General features: G+C 37.8%; 4 protein-coding genes across 6 annotated transcripts; 2 read left to right on the top strand and 2 right to left on the bottom strand.

The window, feature by feature from the left end:
- Positions 1–1,254: 1,254 nt before the first annotated feature.
- GPHR (golgi pH regulator) lies at positions 1,255–4,270 on the top strand. Its single transcript, XM_043423215.1, has 8 exons — positions 1,255–1,404; positions 1,854–2,017; positions 2,245–2,351; positions 2,660–3,070; positions 3,175–3,356; positions 3,469–3,654; positions 3,736–3,801; positions 3,878–4,270. The coding sequence occupies exons 1-8, from the start codon at positions 1,363–1,365 to the stop codon at positions 4,076–4,078; spliced, it is 1,359 nt and encodes a 452-aa protein (XP_043279150.1). The 5' UTR covers positions 1,255–1,362; the 3' UTR covers positions 4,079–4,270.
- GCS2alpha (glucosidase 2 subunit alpha) lies at positions 4,189–10,012 on the bottom strand. 2 transcript variants are annotated; one of them, XM_043423210.1, is made up of 7 exons: positions 9,631–10,012; positions 8,949–9,038; positions 8,291–8,701; positions 7,199–7,534; positions 6,592–6,841; positions 4,921–6,478; positions 4,189–4,738 (listed from the first exon to the last, which is right to left on the bottom strand). In XM_043423210.1, exons 1-7 carry the CDS (start codon positions 9,645–9,647, stop codon positions 4,626–4,628), a joined length of 2,775 nt encoding a protein of 924 aa, XP_043279145.1. In that variant the 5' UTR covers positions 9,648–10,012; the 3' UTR covers positions 4,189–4,625. The 2 variants fall into 2 exon arrangements, with proteins under 2 accessions (XP_043279145.1, XP_043279144.1); XM_043423209.1 differs by lacking the exon at positions 9,631–10,012 and having other exon boundaries at positions 8,949–9,058.
- On the top strand, positions 9,498–14,512 carry LOC122413092 (coiled-coil domain-containing protein 40). 2 transcript variants are annotated; one of them, XM_043423213.1, is made up of 9 exons: positions 9,498–9,635; positions 10,942–11,090; positions 11,169–11,791; positions 12,055–12,298; positions 12,370–12,780; positions 12,885–13,409; positions 13,511–13,801; positions 13,894–14,052; positions 14,134–14,512. In XM_043423213.1, exons 2-9 carry the CDS (start codon positions 11,013–11,015, stop codon positions 14,359–14,361), a joined length of 2,559 nt encoding a protein of 852 aa, XP_043279148.1. In that variant the 5' UTR covers positions 9,498–9,635; positions 10,942–11,012; the 3' UTR covers positions 14,362–14,512. The 2 variants fall into 2 exon arrangements, with proteins under 2 accessions (XP_043279148.1, XP_043279147.1); XM_043423212.1 differs by having other exon boundaries at positions 9,522–9,635; positions 10,924–11,090.
- TyrRS-m (Tyrosine--tRNA ligase, mitochondrial) lies at positions 14,496–16,491 on the bottom strand. The gene is made up of 3 exons (XM_043423214.1): positions 16,109–16,491; positions 15,102–16,000; positions 14,496–14,898 (listed from the first exon to the last, which is right to left on the bottom strand). The coding sequence occupies exons 1-3, from the start codon at positions 16,246–16,248 to the stop codon at positions 14,549–14,551; spliced, it is 1,389 nt and encodes a 462-aa protein (XP_043279149.1). The 5' UTR covers positions 16,249–16,491; the 3' UTR covers positions 14,496–14,548.
- Positions 16,492–17,126: the final 635 nt, after the last annotated feature.

Genomic DNA, 17,126 nt, shown 5'->3' with positions numbered 1-17,126 from the left:
CTCCCAATATGGCGGTCGTAGAGGGCGCGTAAGGGCACGACCGGCACGGTTCTCGCGCGCACCGGTCTCCCCCATGCACGTACTACGAAAAATTAGTATGGTGGGGGCTGCGGTAGAGAGTACAAAGCGGTGGGAGAACGAGAGAATGTGCGAGAAAGAAAGAGCGAGGGAGAAAGATGCAACAAACGGAGTGTAATTGATTTCATGCTCGAGCGATCTTGCCTCTGCAAAAGAAGGGTGGGGGAGGGTCTTAAACCGTATCATACTTGCTTCGGGAACATTATGGCAGCCTTCACATCCCCGGATTGTTATATTTATTATATTCCCAACCAGCACACCGTTTTCGCGTGTTACCGCAATATATACCACTACCCTGGGTAGTACTATATCTGCGCGCGTCAATTTACTCGACTAAAGAGTAGATAATCACTTCTCATCTCTCCCCGATATATATCATCAAAACGTTGTATTTTCGATCATTTAACCAACAAAATTATTCTTGTCAGCTCCCATGTCAACTGCAAATCATATGTTGAAGTTGATCCTAATTTCTCTTTTCTCCTCCATTATGTTAACCAATAATTATTTTTTTTTTTTTTTCATTCTTTCCACTTTTCCTTGGTTTTATTTTTCGGGTAATAAAGTTTTTGTCAATATATCTTGATGAAACTGGACGAGTAAGCTTATTAAACTTATAGACAGCTTAAACTGCCGTTTTATAATCGACCGAACTATCGCAGAGCTTTTTTACTTTCGAAATTTTCAACTATGCTTCTCACACTCTAGCGGTGACCGAAACGGTTATCAAAACAGAACACACACGTAACTTTGTTTTCTTGTAATATCAAGCGTATACCGACAAAGCTCTGCGTATGTGTATGCAATTCTTTATCGACCGTGACACTGATAGATCACTTTCTTTATGACAAGAAGAAGAAAAATATACATCGACCGTTGATCAATTAGGACTTATTTCTCAAATCCTAATCCGTCTTTATTTCAGTAGAAAAAAAAAACAAAGATTCGGTACAAAAAAAACCGTTTATCTGACATTTTCAATTTTAGTTCCCTTTGATCGATGCAGAGGTCGCAGAATGACGACGAAATTTCCTCACCGAGCGAGTTTATTTACTCGAAATTTGCCAGATTTGCCGACAAACAATTACCGCTCCATCTAGCGTTGTCTTAAGAAAGTTCAACTTAGAAATTTGCTATACAATTTTTACTCGAGAGATCACTGAGCGGCGCGAAAAACTTTGGGGCTCGCGTCAAGAAACTCTTGCCGCTCAAGCTGTCAGTTTCGAAACCGCAAGCATCAACAGTGGTGGATATTGAGTGATAAAAAAAACGCGGAATGGAGATATGGCTCTTTTGGAGGATACCTTCGTTATTCTTATTACACAGGTTAATATTTTCTCGTGTGATGAAGAATTTATTTTTATTCAAAGCATGCCTATTGATATCCCTTAATTATATCCGGCTTCATTTGAGAGGTTAATCCAACAGTTACACGTCAGTCTTCGCAGACTTCCCTCCGAAATTGCCATGAACAATTACTCATAAGTTTTTATGAAACATTTTTAATCCAAAAAATTAATAATTTCAAAATTTTATCACAACTAAAAAACGTTCAACACTGATCAACTTCCCCAGAAATTTCCATTTTTTTTATGATCTAATTGTTGAATTTCATCCAACGCTCATGACACTTCACCATAAAACTCTGACGCCTGTTTAAATTCGTACATCCATTATAGATAAATTCGCTGTATACAATCTATTTTGTTGTGTAAAAAATTCAATTTTAACATTAGTTTAATTGAACAGTATTCTTGATCAATAAATGCTTTCAGGTGTTTTTTTTCTTAGGAGGATGGGTGTTTTTTGTGAAAAAATTGTTTCGAGATTATGAAGTGCATCACACCTTGGTGCAGCTCATATTCTCAACGACATTCTCACTGTCATGTACCATGTTTGAATTGATCATATTCGAAATTGTTGGAATTCTTGACTCAAGGTAATGTCTAACGTAACAAAAATACTATCAATACTCGATGCTTCTTTGATTCGCTTGAAATAATTATCTCTGTCGATTGAACATATCAAATTGGAGTTAAGAAAATTTTAATTCATCAAATTTTGCTCGCTACTTCTCACATGTATCGATGATTCCTTTGCTTGTAAAAAAATCAAACAGCCATCATCGATCATTGAATCTAATGGATTTTTGTTTTTTCTCAACAGTTCCAGGTATTTTCACTGGAATGTTGGATTGTACATGCTGCTTTTCATGGTTATCGTATTGATACCATTTTATATAGCATATTTTATCATAAGTAATGTCAGATTTGGTAAGTAAAAATACTTCTTGAAAAACTTCTATAAATCAACCCTTACGAAAACATGAAAATCTATTACTGACAAAACAAATGTTTTCTAAATTAATTTTTTTCGATTGTTTAATTCCCGGAACAGATAAAATAGAAATGATTATCAATTTACAATACTTTTGGGAAAAAATTAAGTTTTCTATAATAAATTCAAAGCAAAACCATCGATACACCTGTTATTTGCATTCAATCAAAATAATTACGCCACTCAAATAATTTTATGTACGTAGCCTCAAAACAATAACCCATAATGTTTGCTCTATTTACAGTTAGACTGAATTTGATACGACCACTGACAGTATTGGTCTATCTTTTTTACCTCTATTTATTCTGGAAAATTGGTGATCCTTTCCCGCTGTTGAGTCCAAAAAAGGGTGTGCTTTCCATAGAACAGGGTATCAGTCGCATCGGAGTCATAGGCGTAACGGTAATGGCACTATTGTCCGGTTTCGGTGCCGTTAATTATCCGTACTCGTCAATGGCTTGTTTCATGCGACCGGTCTCGTATTCCGATGTCCAATCGGTCGAGAGACGTCTGTTACAAACGATGGATATGATTGTAGCAAAAAAGAAGAGGATAGCATTAGCGAAAAAGGGTGAAGTGTTGACCCCAACTGAAACGAGATCGCGACTATGGGGCATGTGGTCACCGTTGGGCGGAAACCAAAGAAATCAAGAGAGTAAATTGAGACTGAAATGATTATTAAAAATTTACTGAATCAACACATGAATTTGTTGGAAAAAAAGGACATTAATGAAAGTTTTGTTCAATTCGATTCTCTAGATGTGAAACAATTGAGACAAGAAATTTCTGGCTTGGAAGAGCTTTCCAGGCAATTGTTTCTCGAGGCTCACGACATGCAAAACGCCAGAGAACGATTGGAATGGGCCGCCACTTGGCAGGGAAAATATTTTAATTTTCTTGGCTACTTCTTCTCCATCTACTGCATGTGGAAAATATTTATTGTGAGTTCATCAATTTTTTATATTTGATTTTTTTTTTAATTTTGGGGTATACCGTAAAAACGCGATTTTTAGTCGAAAATTAAATAAAAAAAAGTTTGTGTTTCATTCCTAGTCTACGATCAATATCGTTTTCGATCGCGTAGGAAAGAAAGATCCCGTGACTCGTGGCATAGAGATAGCCGTTCACTGGATCGGCTTTAATATCAATGTCACATTTTGGTCCCAACATATATCGTTCTTCCTCGTCGGCTGTATCGTCGTCACCTCGATCAGGGGATTGTTACTCACGTTGACCAAGGTATGGACTTGGAAAAAAAAATGACGCCCGTTTTCTCATACATTGATTTTCTTGATAATTCCTTCAACATTAACTTTACAGTTTTTTTACGCGATATCCAGCAGTAAATCGTCAAACATAATCGTCTTGATACTGGCGCAAATAATGGTGAATATGAGAAACAAATATTTCTTCTAGTCTTAGTTACCGCCATGGCATATTTCAAAACATAATTTTCTTTCAGGGAATGTACTTCGTGTCGTCCGTACTTCTGATGAGAATGAACATGCCTGCCGAGTATCGCATTATTATAACCCAAGTTTTGGGTGATTTGCAATTCAATTTTTATCATCGCTGGTTTGACGTCATATTTTTGGTGTCGGCGCTTTCGTCGATCGTATTTTTGTACTTGGCGCACAAGCAGGCACCGACTGAACGTGCCTAAAAGTCAAACGCGATCTTTGTCGATTGAAAATTAAACTCAATAACGATTTTCAAGGCAAGGCGAGAGAGATCAAAGAGGTTAATTTGGAAGATACGTGCAAACAGTGTGTATTTCCATTGTAAAAAGTTTATTAAGTCTTGTTCTATCAATGGCTGTGTAAGACAAAAACAATGAAAACAATTATTCATCCAACATCTTTGTCACTAATCTATTCTTGATTTTCTACCCTTTAGCACGATTTACATCAATACGATTGGAGTTAAGTGCTGACTTCGCTTATTAATCGGCGCCAAATAGTTGGGCACGTTCAAAGATTAACGATTTTCAAGCGACGCGATATTCGGTTGTTATAAAAAATTTGACAACTTCGTATTATGCTGTGTCATTACGAGGTTACGGTTTTCGTACTCTTCTTGTTCTTCTTTTTCTTCGAGTTTCACACTTTCACGAGTACATTTTAATAAAATCAACAGTAATAGACTACGAGACGAGTCTCTGTAATCACTCGCGAATATTTCACAAGACAGAATAAAATTATGCAGATTATCTAATAAACTAATTCAATGGTCCACTCTTCGCCCATATTTACAGCTGGTTTTCGTAGAGTGAGTACGTTGTTGTTAGGATTATATTTCGCTTCCAGTAGAACTTTTCCCATTTCTGAAAAAAAAAAAATTAATTTATGAAATTCTTCAAATCACTTTCGACGACTTTCAGTTTTTTTTTTGAAAATTTGCAATTTGACTTCAAAATATAAATCTCGATCTATAGGATTTTTAAAATATCTTTAGAAAATAAAAGTGGCAAATTCATAAAGACAAAAGTGCACAAATTTAACGTACTTGACGAATTGAGAACCGCTGATTTGACTCCCTGCGGTGGATTCGCGATATCGACTCTCTCAAGCCAGCTCTTGGTTTCGTAGATTGCTTTTTTGTTGATAAACTTGGAGGTGAGGTTGTGCCCATCGAAGGTTAATTGGAGATATAAATATTCATCATGGCGATATTTGAAGCTAACTTCGTCATCGATGTAGAGAGTACCATTGGCAGTGCCGTCGTTTCCGGCAATAACGACAAGGGTGTACGGATCGTCTTTCATGAGGACTGTACTACGACGGATACGCATTTTTCTTGGTACTATCGAGCCGCCTCGTTGATAAACAGGTATTTTGTACAGGGTGACAGGAATGGTAACGAGTCCGGGCGTCTTGTGCGATTGCATCGTATCGACGTCGTACCAAACAACCTTACCATCCCCGGGGAAATAGACCTTAACTTCGGAGACTGAAGGGTCGAAAACGGGTCGAACGAGGATAGAATCGCCGAGGAGAAGCTGATCGTCGATCGTGAACGTCGCGGATTCGGTCGGATAATGAGCCCACAACGGTCTTATAACGGGATCACCGGTGGACTCGTGTTCCTTGAAGAGAGTGTACCACAATGATAAATAAGAATAACGCATACGCAACGCGTCACGAACGATTTGGGTAGTCTCGTCCTTGAAAGTCCATGGTTCGCGTCTCTTAGTCTCGATATGAGAATGTGCACGGAAAAAGGGAAGCCAAGCGCCAGCCTGATACCACCTGACGAAGAGTTCAGCATCCGGATTCTTGAAAAAACCACCGACGTCAGCGCCGCAAAAGGATATTCCTGAGATCGCAATCGAAAGACACATCTGATAACTCGCTCTCAAATGACTCCACTCAGCCATATTGTCACCGGTCCAAATGGCCACGGTTCGTTGACTCCCAGCGAAGAAAGAACGTGACAAAATGAAAGGTCTGAGGGCATCGTTCGATCTTCTTAGAAGTGCGCTGTAAGTCGCAGATGTGAAATAAAGTCCAACTATGTTGTGGACATCTCGATGCTCCCACTTTCCGTAGTGCACCAAGTCCTTCGGCATCGTCATTTCTGGACCGTTGAAAACACTCGGTTCATTCATGTCGTTCCAAATATAAACGTCATTAGTCGTTCCGTGAAATTTATCAAACGCATAAAGAGACATGTAGTATTCTCGTACTTTCGGATTGAAGAAATCGAGATACGAAGATGCACCGGGCCAACACCAGCCTTCGTAATCCTTCTCATCGGGCGTTTTAACGTAATACCCATTATCCGTTGCATCGTTGTGCAGGAAGTAATTTGTATCTCGTTTTATATGAGGATCTATTATCACCACCAATTTTCTACCCTTCGCCGTCAAATTCTGCACCATTTCTAAGGGATTCGGAAACTTTCGACTATCCCATGTGAAATATTTCTTTCCGTCCGTGTATTCGATGTCCAACCACATCACGTCCATCGGCATATCATGCTCGTCGAAACCTTCCGCCACCGTCGCCACATCTTCTTGGTCGTTGTAGTTCCAACGGGACTGATGATAACCCAGTGTGAACATCTGTGAAAGAGCGGAAAATAAACGATTTTTTAAACGCGAAAACCATAAAATATCAAATTTTAGTCTTATCGATTCGTGTTACTATGAAAACTAATTGTTTTGAAGCTCCGTACCTGTGGCAGATTTCCCGTGCCCGTTAAATCGGTGTACTGTCTAAACGTATCCAAAGGCTTTGGTCCCAACAAGAAAAATACATCGATAACACCGCTTTCGGACATGAAGTGAGCATCGACCTGCGGTTTTTTGGTTGTACCCGATACAAAACTGAAGATATTTTCTACCATGTTGTTGTCCGCACTTGATAAAATATCGACCCACGTTTCAGCAGCATTATGCCAGAAAATACCGGATGTTTTCTCCGTTCTGTCGATTAAAAAAAAACAATAATAAATAATACATTTTCCAGTACGTCAAGGGTTGTTAACGATAAATTTCATATAAACCCAACATCACGATCGAGAGCGACCCCAATTCAGTTACGCGGAAATTACTATATGGCATTCTCTCAAAACTTTTATTTCACTTCATAGTAATTTGATTTTGTAGTTTCTATAAAAGACCAGTTTTCACAGATCAGTTATCAAAAAATAAAAAAAGGGTATTGTGAACTTTCTTCCTTGGAATAAGGATTTTGTTTGGAAAAATCTTGCTGCATTCGAGAAGAGGTTGAGGAGTCGATTAAATAGAAATCAAAGATGTAAAGAATAAATCAGCACATACCCATGAGCATAGAGAACTGGTATGGCTCCGTAAAGTGACATGCGCTCATTGACCTCGTACTCGAAAACATCTAAATTGTACAATCTGTAGGGATCAGTTTGCTTGGTCGATTGCAATGCATGAGAATCGGCATGTTCAGGAATTCCGTAAGCATGTTCCGCTCCTGGAAAACTGAAATCCAGAGCAACAGCTTCGGGTCCATAGGGCTTGGAATCGTGATGTGATTTGAAATTTTCCTCCCACGCACCAGGATCGTCTTCGGCTCCGTCACCCGGAAACGGTGAAGCTGTCGTGACTTCTAACGGATCTTCTGTTGTTACTGCCTCTTCAGATTTTCTGTAATAACCGACAACGCAGTTTCAAATTTTCACTCAAATTAGATTGATGAATAGAATCGCGGTAAAGAACCGAGACGATCGCACCAACTTTGAATAATGCTTCGAACAGGGAGAGCGGTTGGCCCGATGGACAAGGACTCTCGGGCCCGCAATCTGCGGGTCCCGAGTTCGAATCCCGGCGAAAACACCAATGAAAATTGAAAAATATTTTCAAGTGTTTTCTGCTGTAATCCCGGGTGGTTCGGACTCCACCTTGATAAATCCATGGCCAATACCTCTCTGTGATGCATGTGCGGTCGGTGTACGGCTTCGGGGATTCGTCCCGTGGACGATTCTCATCGTGCGGTGATGGCCCTCTAGCCGTGAACCGGCTGGCGCAATGTACCACAGTAGAGGAGGTGCATGTTTGAGCACCTCTGGTGGGAGTGCTTGAGCGTGCTCGCACTGCCACCCGAGGGGATCAACCGAGTACCTTCTGGATCGGCAAGATTTTCTGCAGTTTCCCTTCGCCCTCGGTAAATGCCATACAGTGGGAAGTAAGTCGACTGCAGCCGCAATGGGAAGGGGAAAATGTGGAATGGGGGAAAGGGGGGGGGGGGGGGGGGCGTAAAAACTCAGAAGGTATGCGAGTGGAAAAAATTAAGAAAAAAAAAAAAAAAATGCTTCGAATACAATAAAAATTTCTCTATTACTGTCGACGAATGGACGTATTACGTTAAAATTTTGAAACCAAAATAAGTTGATCGGTACAAACTTTTCGAGTCTCAATCTTTTGTGTTCAAATCTCATGAGACCCCGGGCATTGGCAGCAATAACAAGCTCATTGTCGGAATACATGTCCACTCTGAACGGATTGAAATATACAATGGCTTTTCCATTGCCATTGAGCACTGTAACATGGTCTGACGTTTTTTCTGCCACAGTCAATTCAGATGTTTCTGGAGGACCTTTCAGAGCATCTTGTACTTCGTAACTTGCATTCCTAGGATTTTTCTCTTTTATTTGGAGTCTGAATATGTTTCCCTTGAGTGCAGTCAAATGAAGAATATAATTAACTCCCGTATCCTTGTTGTAAAGATCAGAAAACAGTGTTGTTTCGTTCGCATCAATTGTATTTGGCAGAACTTCGTAAGGAGTTTTCCCAGGCTCAACTTTACGACAACGTCTGTAAAATTCCATATAATTTTGCATTATGTCTGTTTTGCTAATTTCATATTTTTTTATATTCCAAGTAAATTTGAATGAATAAAGTACAATATTAAATCCTATATTTGGAATTTGATATATTTATTCCTATGAAAATTGAACTTTTCTTTCAAAAAAGCTCTCCTTCAGAGAAAAAAAAATTGTAGAAAATACAATGAGAAAAAATGTTGAATTTTGAACGGAGCTAATACAACTTTTCAACTCACCGGCAAAAACTGCTCTGATCACATTTTTTGAAGTCATCTCTGTTTACCGCACTAACAGTAAATACAAGACACAGCACCAAGACCCCCAACCTAAACCAAAAAATCAACATTTTAGTACAGTTTTCTTTAAATTTTACATTTATTATTGACATTTTTTTGATAATTGTTTGAAAGCTTGTAACTAATAAATGCACGAAATATTTGATGTACAATAATATAAATAATAATAATATGATATGTCATTACTTTCGCGAAAAATAGTGTATTTATGTATATAAAATTGTGCGATATCAAGATTCGTTTTTTTTGCACGTATATGTAGTAATTTTTCATTCATATTTTTTCACTCCAGTAATATGTGCCATAAACTCGGTAAAAGAGTCAAAGGATCAAAGATAAGAGAATGCTGACTTCAGCGAGAGAGGGTGTGTGTAAAAACATTGAAATAGATAAAAGAAAAGTCTCGAAATCGTGGTCCAGAGGACACGTCACAATAAAAGTATATAGAGGGCCGATATAAAAATAAGGCAAGCCGCATTGTGAGATGATCAAAGTTTCGTTTCATTAGAATCCGAGACTAAAGAAGACGTTCTTTCCGTCGTTCAAAATTTCGACGTTATATTGTTAAATTTGTTAATACATCGGCGTGGATTTTTTGTTTTTACTCTAACGCTTCACTCACCGGAGGTACGTAGCCATTTTGTAAAGTGGAGCGTGTGTATTCTCGTACGCACGATCGCGGATGTTTCTTGGTTACTGTCAAAACGCGAAATAATTTTTTATATACCGAAAAATGACTATACCCATCCACCCGGCAAATCGTCGTCAACTGGCAATCACAATTCACAATCACAATTTATAACCGCGAACTAAACTGAAGCGAGTTTCGTCTTCGACCAGATTGCAACGATATCATCTACCTCGAATATATCCGTAACCCCCTCCTGCGTTATTTTCCAGAACTCGATCCGCGCGTTCCTTCAAACCCTTCAAGTGAATATTTCCAAGTATTATTTATCAGCAAGACAAAAAAAACAGTCAGGAACGTCTTTTTTCGTTTAAAATAATGCTTCTTGATACACGACGATTATTTTACCTCAAACGACGTTAAATGAAAGAAAAAAATATTTGGTCTGTAGTGGAAAGTATCAAACAAACGTCCTCCAATAAAAAAATGCCGCGTGAGACATATATGACGACGGCATGAACGGGACAAACGTACACAACTCAAGAAACGATTCATATTATTACACACCTAGGGAGGGAAAGTAGACTAACTTCAAACTGCGGGCAGATTGTCACCCGAGCCGAAGGCGAGGGTGATAAGCACGCGGTTTGAGGTGGTCTAATTCACTCCCGTGGATTTTATACTATTTTTCACCACACATGCACCGAAAATTCAACCTTCCGGTTTCGGAAAGTTGAACTTTCGGCGCATGTGTGGTGAAAAAAAAAGTTACAGTATCTTTCGCGATGAGAGGAAAACAAAATGTTTATATCAAGATTATTCTTTAAAGAACAAAATTTTTATCGCGAAAAATCTGTTGCTTATTGTGATTAGATGCTTTTCAGCGGATGATTTTCTTATAGAAAACTATAATCCTAACTACAGTCGCAATATCGGAAACACGGCCCTGGGTATACTTTGCATGCCATGCCCCTGTTGAGAATTTTCTAAACTTAATTTAAATAGAGTTACCATGGCAACGTGCAAAAAGCGTCTTATCATTCCGCTAATTTATCTTCTTCGATCGATGAATTGCTATCCTTATATCATTATTACGTCAAGTCGAGTCAAGTGGATACTTAACTTTAGAAGAATCGACGATAAATTTATCAACGTTTCCATCGAAAAGAGCATTTTTACACTCTTGTCGAGGTCGAAGAATACTTGAAAATTATAAAAAAATGGCCGAAGTAGAAACCGTCGGTGCTGCTATTATTTTTCCCGAAAAAGAGAATTGTTGTGACACAGAAACAACTAATTCTACAGTGCAATGGAAAACCGAAGACAACAAAAATTTAGGCAAAACGTTGAAGGTTTTAGACCCGGAAGATCCCTTGATGAAACGCTTTCAGAATGCTCTCAAAGCCCATTTGACCAGGATCGATCAGAAATTAACTGAAGATATTTTAAATCTCGTGAGTCCAAAAGTTGATTTCACTGATGCTCCACTTATCACTAATATTTAGTATAAAGTACAAAATTCTTATTGCTAGGAAATCAGCACAAAGGAATCGAAAAAACAGAGAGACACCAAGGCCTCGCAACTATATGCATCTCAGGAAGAAATAGCACGTCAACAAGAGACAATTGACAATTATCAAAAGAGGTTGGCAGAACTAATAAAATTTCGTGAGGAGAAAGAATCTCGGATAGACAACACAAAAGAATTGAGAAAATTGATGAAAAATGAGCTGGAGGCTGAGAAAAACAAGGCTACAAAATTTAGTCAAGAAATTGAGAGTCTCGGCTCGACTTATCATCATTTTGAAGAATGGGAAAAAGAAATAGTCAATCATATGAAAATTTCCAAACGGATGTCTGAAAAAGAGGCAACTCTGCAGCGAGAACTTTTGAGAAAAAAACAACAAGAGGATTATGTTCTAATGAATCTTATGGAAGAGGTTTCCAGGCTCGAAAAAGAAATAAAAGATTGCCGGGAACAATTGGCTATCAAAGAAGAAGAAAAATTGGATGCTGGACAAACTATTACCGACGCAAACACAGATTTGGAGGGATTACAGCGAACGCAAAAAAAATTGTTTTCCGAATGGAATCATGTGGTTGCCGGTATCTCACAAAGAGATAAAGTTTATGAAGAACTTTCTAAAGAACGAGCGTAAATATTATTTTCACTTTTAAATCAAACATTTTGTTACATTCTATGACGATTGTGATATTAAGTGATAATCCTCTGAATTCTAATAATGATCCTCCAAAATATTTGACAAGTTTTTGAGTTACTGCTACTTTTTATAACATGCATAATTCGAGTAATTTTTCATTGTTTCACAATATCAATTGCAAATCTTTTGTTACTCAAGACTTTCTTTCCTCAAACACTTTCAATTCTAATCATGTGATTGGGGAATATTTTTGCAGAAAAATTCGTGAGTCTTTTACAACTTTGGATTCTCAAATCGAGAAACTCAAAAAAGACACGAACAGAGAGATGGAGAACAATGAACGTCTAACTTCCATACAAACGAGACTCGAGAATGACGTATCTTCCAATCTTGCAGTGATTGTCGATGAGAAAAGTAAAATTGATGATGTAGAAATTGAATTAATGAACATGTCAAAATTATTGGAGGGAAGTCAGAACGAATTCGACACGGCTTCTTGGGTAATTATCGAAATTTTGTCGAACGACCAAACACCTGGGATAACAAAAAAAATTGTCTTTCCTCGTGTCAGGATTATCAACGTTGCGTTAAGGAAGAAAAATCGATCGACAAAGAATTCGACAAACTGACGAAAACGAAGAACAATCTCGAGGACCATGTGCTGTCGAAATTAGAGACGAAAGTGTCCCACAACAAAACAGTAAAATCGTTGAATAAAAAGCTTCGTGAGGCTCGGGAGAAGATACGGGAAGAAGAGTTGGTGATGGTTCAAACAGAAAATACTTATGGGAGAAATCTGCTGCAGATAGAAAAATTAAACGCTTTTCTAACAACTGAAAAATTTGACGTTGAAGATTTAACACGAATGAATATTGAAAAAGAAAAAGAATTAGATGGCACACAGAATGAGATTAAAAAGTGTGACTCGTTGGTAGTAAAAAAACAACAAAAAATCGTCAGTCTCAACAAAAAGATTGAAGAGGTACGTACAACATTTTTCATTCTTCACTGAACGAGAGAACCAACCTTTTTCATGTTTCATTTCACCTTTCTTCACACTCAATTTTTTTAAAATTACCATTCTAGGCCATCTCATCATTGGCTGGTGGTGAGGACATTAGCCCTCAGGATTTCAGGATAAAAGAGCTCGAGAAAAACATCGAGGAGATCGAATCGAGTAATCGAAAGTCCCAGGAACTTTGGCTGCGTCAGGAAGGCTACATGGTGACATTGAGCGAAGAACGTACAGAACAATTGCGAGAAATCAATCTCCTAGGGAAGCAGATAACAATTATGGAGCAAAAGAGCTTGAAACTTGAGCGCGAAATCGAGACGCAGAAAAAAGAGGGCGATAACATATGCCGTAACGTGAAAATTCTGCAACAAAAATTGCTTTTGGCAAACGAACGACTCGCGGTACAGCGCGGAGTGCACGACGATCTTGAAGATAAAAACTGCATTACGAAAAGCGAATGCATCGAGACTCTTCGTGATGCTGAGATTGAACTGTTGAAGTTGCAAAATGATATCAAACAATTAGGCGCCGATCGTAGAATCCTCGAGGAACAACTTCGAGCTTGTCAACAGGAAGTCATGTCTTGGGAAAAAAAAGTACAAAACTTATGTCGGCTTTTTGGAAAAAACGATCACGATAAAAATCTCCACATCTCTCATAACGTAATGCATTTCGATATATTTCGATATTTTCGTAGGTTCGTTTGGCGATTGAAACTGCAAAAAAAATGAAAGTTGAAAGTCTCGCTGGTGGCGAGGTTGCTATCATGAAGAGTGAAATTCACAAAATGGAAATGCGTCTGTCCCACTTAAGAAAAGCTCAGGAAAAAATGATACGTGATATGGAGTTTTGCGTAGCTCGTAGAGACGTGATTTTAGACGGAGCTATGGCTCGTGAAAAGAAGAATCCTAAAGGAATACACAATCAGAGAGTTATTTTTGAAAAACGCATGAACGATCAAAGACTCAAAATAAAACAAATAAACAAGGTAAGAATCTCGAATGAATAAAAAAGGATTAACTGATCTCTGTTGATTCCGAGAGTAATCAGTTTCTCATACAAGCCATTGTTCGTTCATAGGAAACTAAACAAATGGAAAATCAAATATTGGAGTTGGAAGATCAACAAAGAAAATTGCTCGAGCAATTGAATGAAAATCAGAGAGTCCTTCGAGCTTACGAGGATGATATTCCTGATATTGACAAGCAAATTAACGAGGGTGAACTTGTGAAATATCATGTACGCCTGAATTTTTTCTGTGCTATTATACACAAAATATTTCAATGAGATCCGAAATGAAAAAACATCTTTTTTTGATAGAAACTCGAGTGTTTGGTACGGAAGCAACGAAAGATTCGAATGCTTCAAGATGTCAAAGAAGGACGTTACAAAATGCTTTTCAAGTCGGAAATGTCTTTAAATGATGAGCTACAGAAACAACGAGTCGTTAGTTTGAATTTAAAGGAAGTGATGGAAGAAGCTCTGCGTGATTTTCCACTTTTAAAAGACAGTATTCGCAAAATAATACTGGGCATGGAATCTTTGTGAATCGTAGAAATTTACTGAGCTCTTGTCCTATGAAAAAATGGTTATGAAAAAAAGTTAGCATGTAGAAATGAGCTGGCTAAATTTCGAAACCCAGATGATGCGAAAGTAAAAACATTTTATACGAATAAAACAAGCACATTTTACCCTTTTATTAGGCTGTACATAATTTATTAAATTCCACAGTTCACTATAACCATCTGATAATATGATAATTTTTTTTACCTACTCTGATAAGGGTCAATTTATTTGGTAGTACATGAATACCATTGGTTATAACTTCACTGGGGTTTATAATTTTTTGATGATTAATGTGGAATCCTCCAGCGGGTATAATCCTTAAGGCATCGTGATCGCTCTTGAAGCATTTTGTTTCCATAGCGAGTTCATGGACTGTAATACCCGGTCGCAACATCATGTCCACAACTTGAGCACCCTCGAACACTTGAACAACCTCGTCTGTGCTCATGGTTGAGAGAGTGTCTATAGATTTGTTGTAAAGAAGGGCAGATGTTTCCTGTGCAGAATGTAACCCCTCCTCTGAAACATTTGAGTGTTCATGAAAAAAAGGAAAAAAAAATTTCCAATGAGAATACCTGCAGGATCAGTATGCATTGTAAACAGTTTTCAAAATGTTGTTCTGTGTTATTTGAAAAATCTTATTTTTATATAATCGAAATATCACAGTAAATGAAACTGGTGCTTCGTGCAAATAGATTTGATGAATATTTCCTTTTTCGTACCTCCGTGGACAAGAAGAATCACATTTTCAGCAAGAATGCGCTGGGCTTCTCTTTTCTCTGGGGCTTTTTGGTGAGCATTCATAATCTCTTGGATTCGTCCAAGTGGTAAAAACGTGAAAAGTTTCAAATAATTCTCAACATCAGAATCTTTTGATCTGACAAAAAATTGATAGAGCTGAAAACTTGAGGATTTCTTTGATGATAACCAAACGGCATTACCCACTGATTTACCAAATTTTTTTCCACCCTCTGCGGTTATCAATGGTAATGTGAGAGCATAAACTTTTTTTTTGGTTACTTTGCTTATTAAATCATAGCCCGAGACCATATTCCCCATTTGGTCATTGCCACCAATTTGAAAACAACAATTGTGTGTTTTTGCGAGATACAACCAATCATAAGCTTGAAATATTTGATAAGTGAATTCTGTGAAACTCATACCACCTTCGGCATTCAAGCGTGACTGGACAGAAGTCCTTCCCATCATTACACCAAGCCGAAAGTGTCTACCAATTTTCCTAATGAATTCTATGACATTCACGTCTTGATACCAATCCAAGTTATTTAAAATGATTGGCGGTTTCAGCTCATCTTTTTCATTGACCCAGAAATACTTTTTGTGGTTCTCAAAAATCGTTTGTATGTTAGCACCTATACTTTCAAGATTTTCTTTGGCAACAAGATTGCTCAGTTCAATCCTTTCTGAAATTCTGTGACTCGGATCTCCTATGAGACCTGTCGCTCCACCTAGAAGTGCTATTACTTGATGACCCCCTCTCTGCCAATGCAACAGGTTCATTAGGACTAGAAGATTTCCAATGTGCAAACTTTCTGCTGTTGGGTCAAAGCCAGCATAAACGCACTGTGGTGCTTTTACTAAAAGTTTATTTATTTCGTCTCTGCAATAAAAAATATCAGTCAACGTGAAACTCTTAAAATGTGCCTCTTTATTACTGATTTTTTGTAGAAACGTATTTTTTAAAGATAAAATAACACTGAATACTCACGCACTAGTATCAGGAAACATGTCCTGAAACATTCCTCTTTCGTGAAGTTTTAGCACATTTCTGTTTGAATAGAATCTCTGCTGAAACTTCACAAAATGTTTGCCGGTAGCACATAACCTCAAAATATAATTCGGATTCATGGCGCTTTGAAAAATAACGGAAAACACTATGCCCTTATTACAATATTGTATTTTTTCAATTTATAGTATTTTGTACTACTTTTCACACATTAATCTTGATATCAAACGCTTATAACAGATTTGATTTAATCATGCAACAACATACTATGTTGTTACGGTTTACAACCAGAACAAAATGCCAAGTGCTAATATAGTGGATATAGTGATAGTGTTAGTGCGGTAGTGGCGGTGGATTCCCATATAAGCTATTAACCTTGGGAGATGTACTCTCAAGTACTCTGCAATCTCTGCATTACACATTTGTTTCTTCCACATTTATATTGGTGTCGATAATAACCACCAGATGGCTAAAAGGTAAAAATTATTTCTCATAGTTGTTCGGTTACTGATCATTTGAATATATACGAAAAATTTGCAGTTCTATTTAACGGGGGAGTTAACGGCCACGTGGAGTACTTGGAGGTTCAATACTTAACCGTATATTAGACAACTACTCGTTCACTACCCCTTCAGCCCCTTCGTCGTTATCTCGACTTACCTCCTTATCTCGAGTCCCATTACTTGCCCCACTTTGGGGCCCCCGCATGAACGTGTAGTAGCCTTGGGTTAGTATCCATCGGGTTGACGAATCCATTCAAACCATCGTCCTCCAAGTACGCGGCTGGTTCCCCCTTAACTTTTGGTTCCTCGCATTGATATATTAATATAATATATTGAGGTTTCTAAAATTTTATTAAAAAACTACTAGTTATGTAGTTCGATGAAAATTTACGAATAACATATTTAAATAAATAAATAGCTTTATTCGAGACTTAATCAAGTTTCAAGTTTGTCACTACCTATAACGGTTACTCTCTGTACATAAAGATTTCTCTTAA

Source organism: Venturia canescens, chromosome 7, assembly GCF_019457755.1.
Source record: "Venturia canescens isolate UGA chromosome 7, ASM1945775v1, whole genome shotgun sequence".
Classification (NCBI taxonomy): Eukaryota; Metazoa; Arthropoda; class Insecta; order Hymenoptera; family Ichneumonidae; genus Venturia; species Venturia canescens.
The sequence above is the reverse complement of the archived record's forward strand: the minus strand, read 5'-3'. Positions and strand labels throughout refer to the sequence as shown.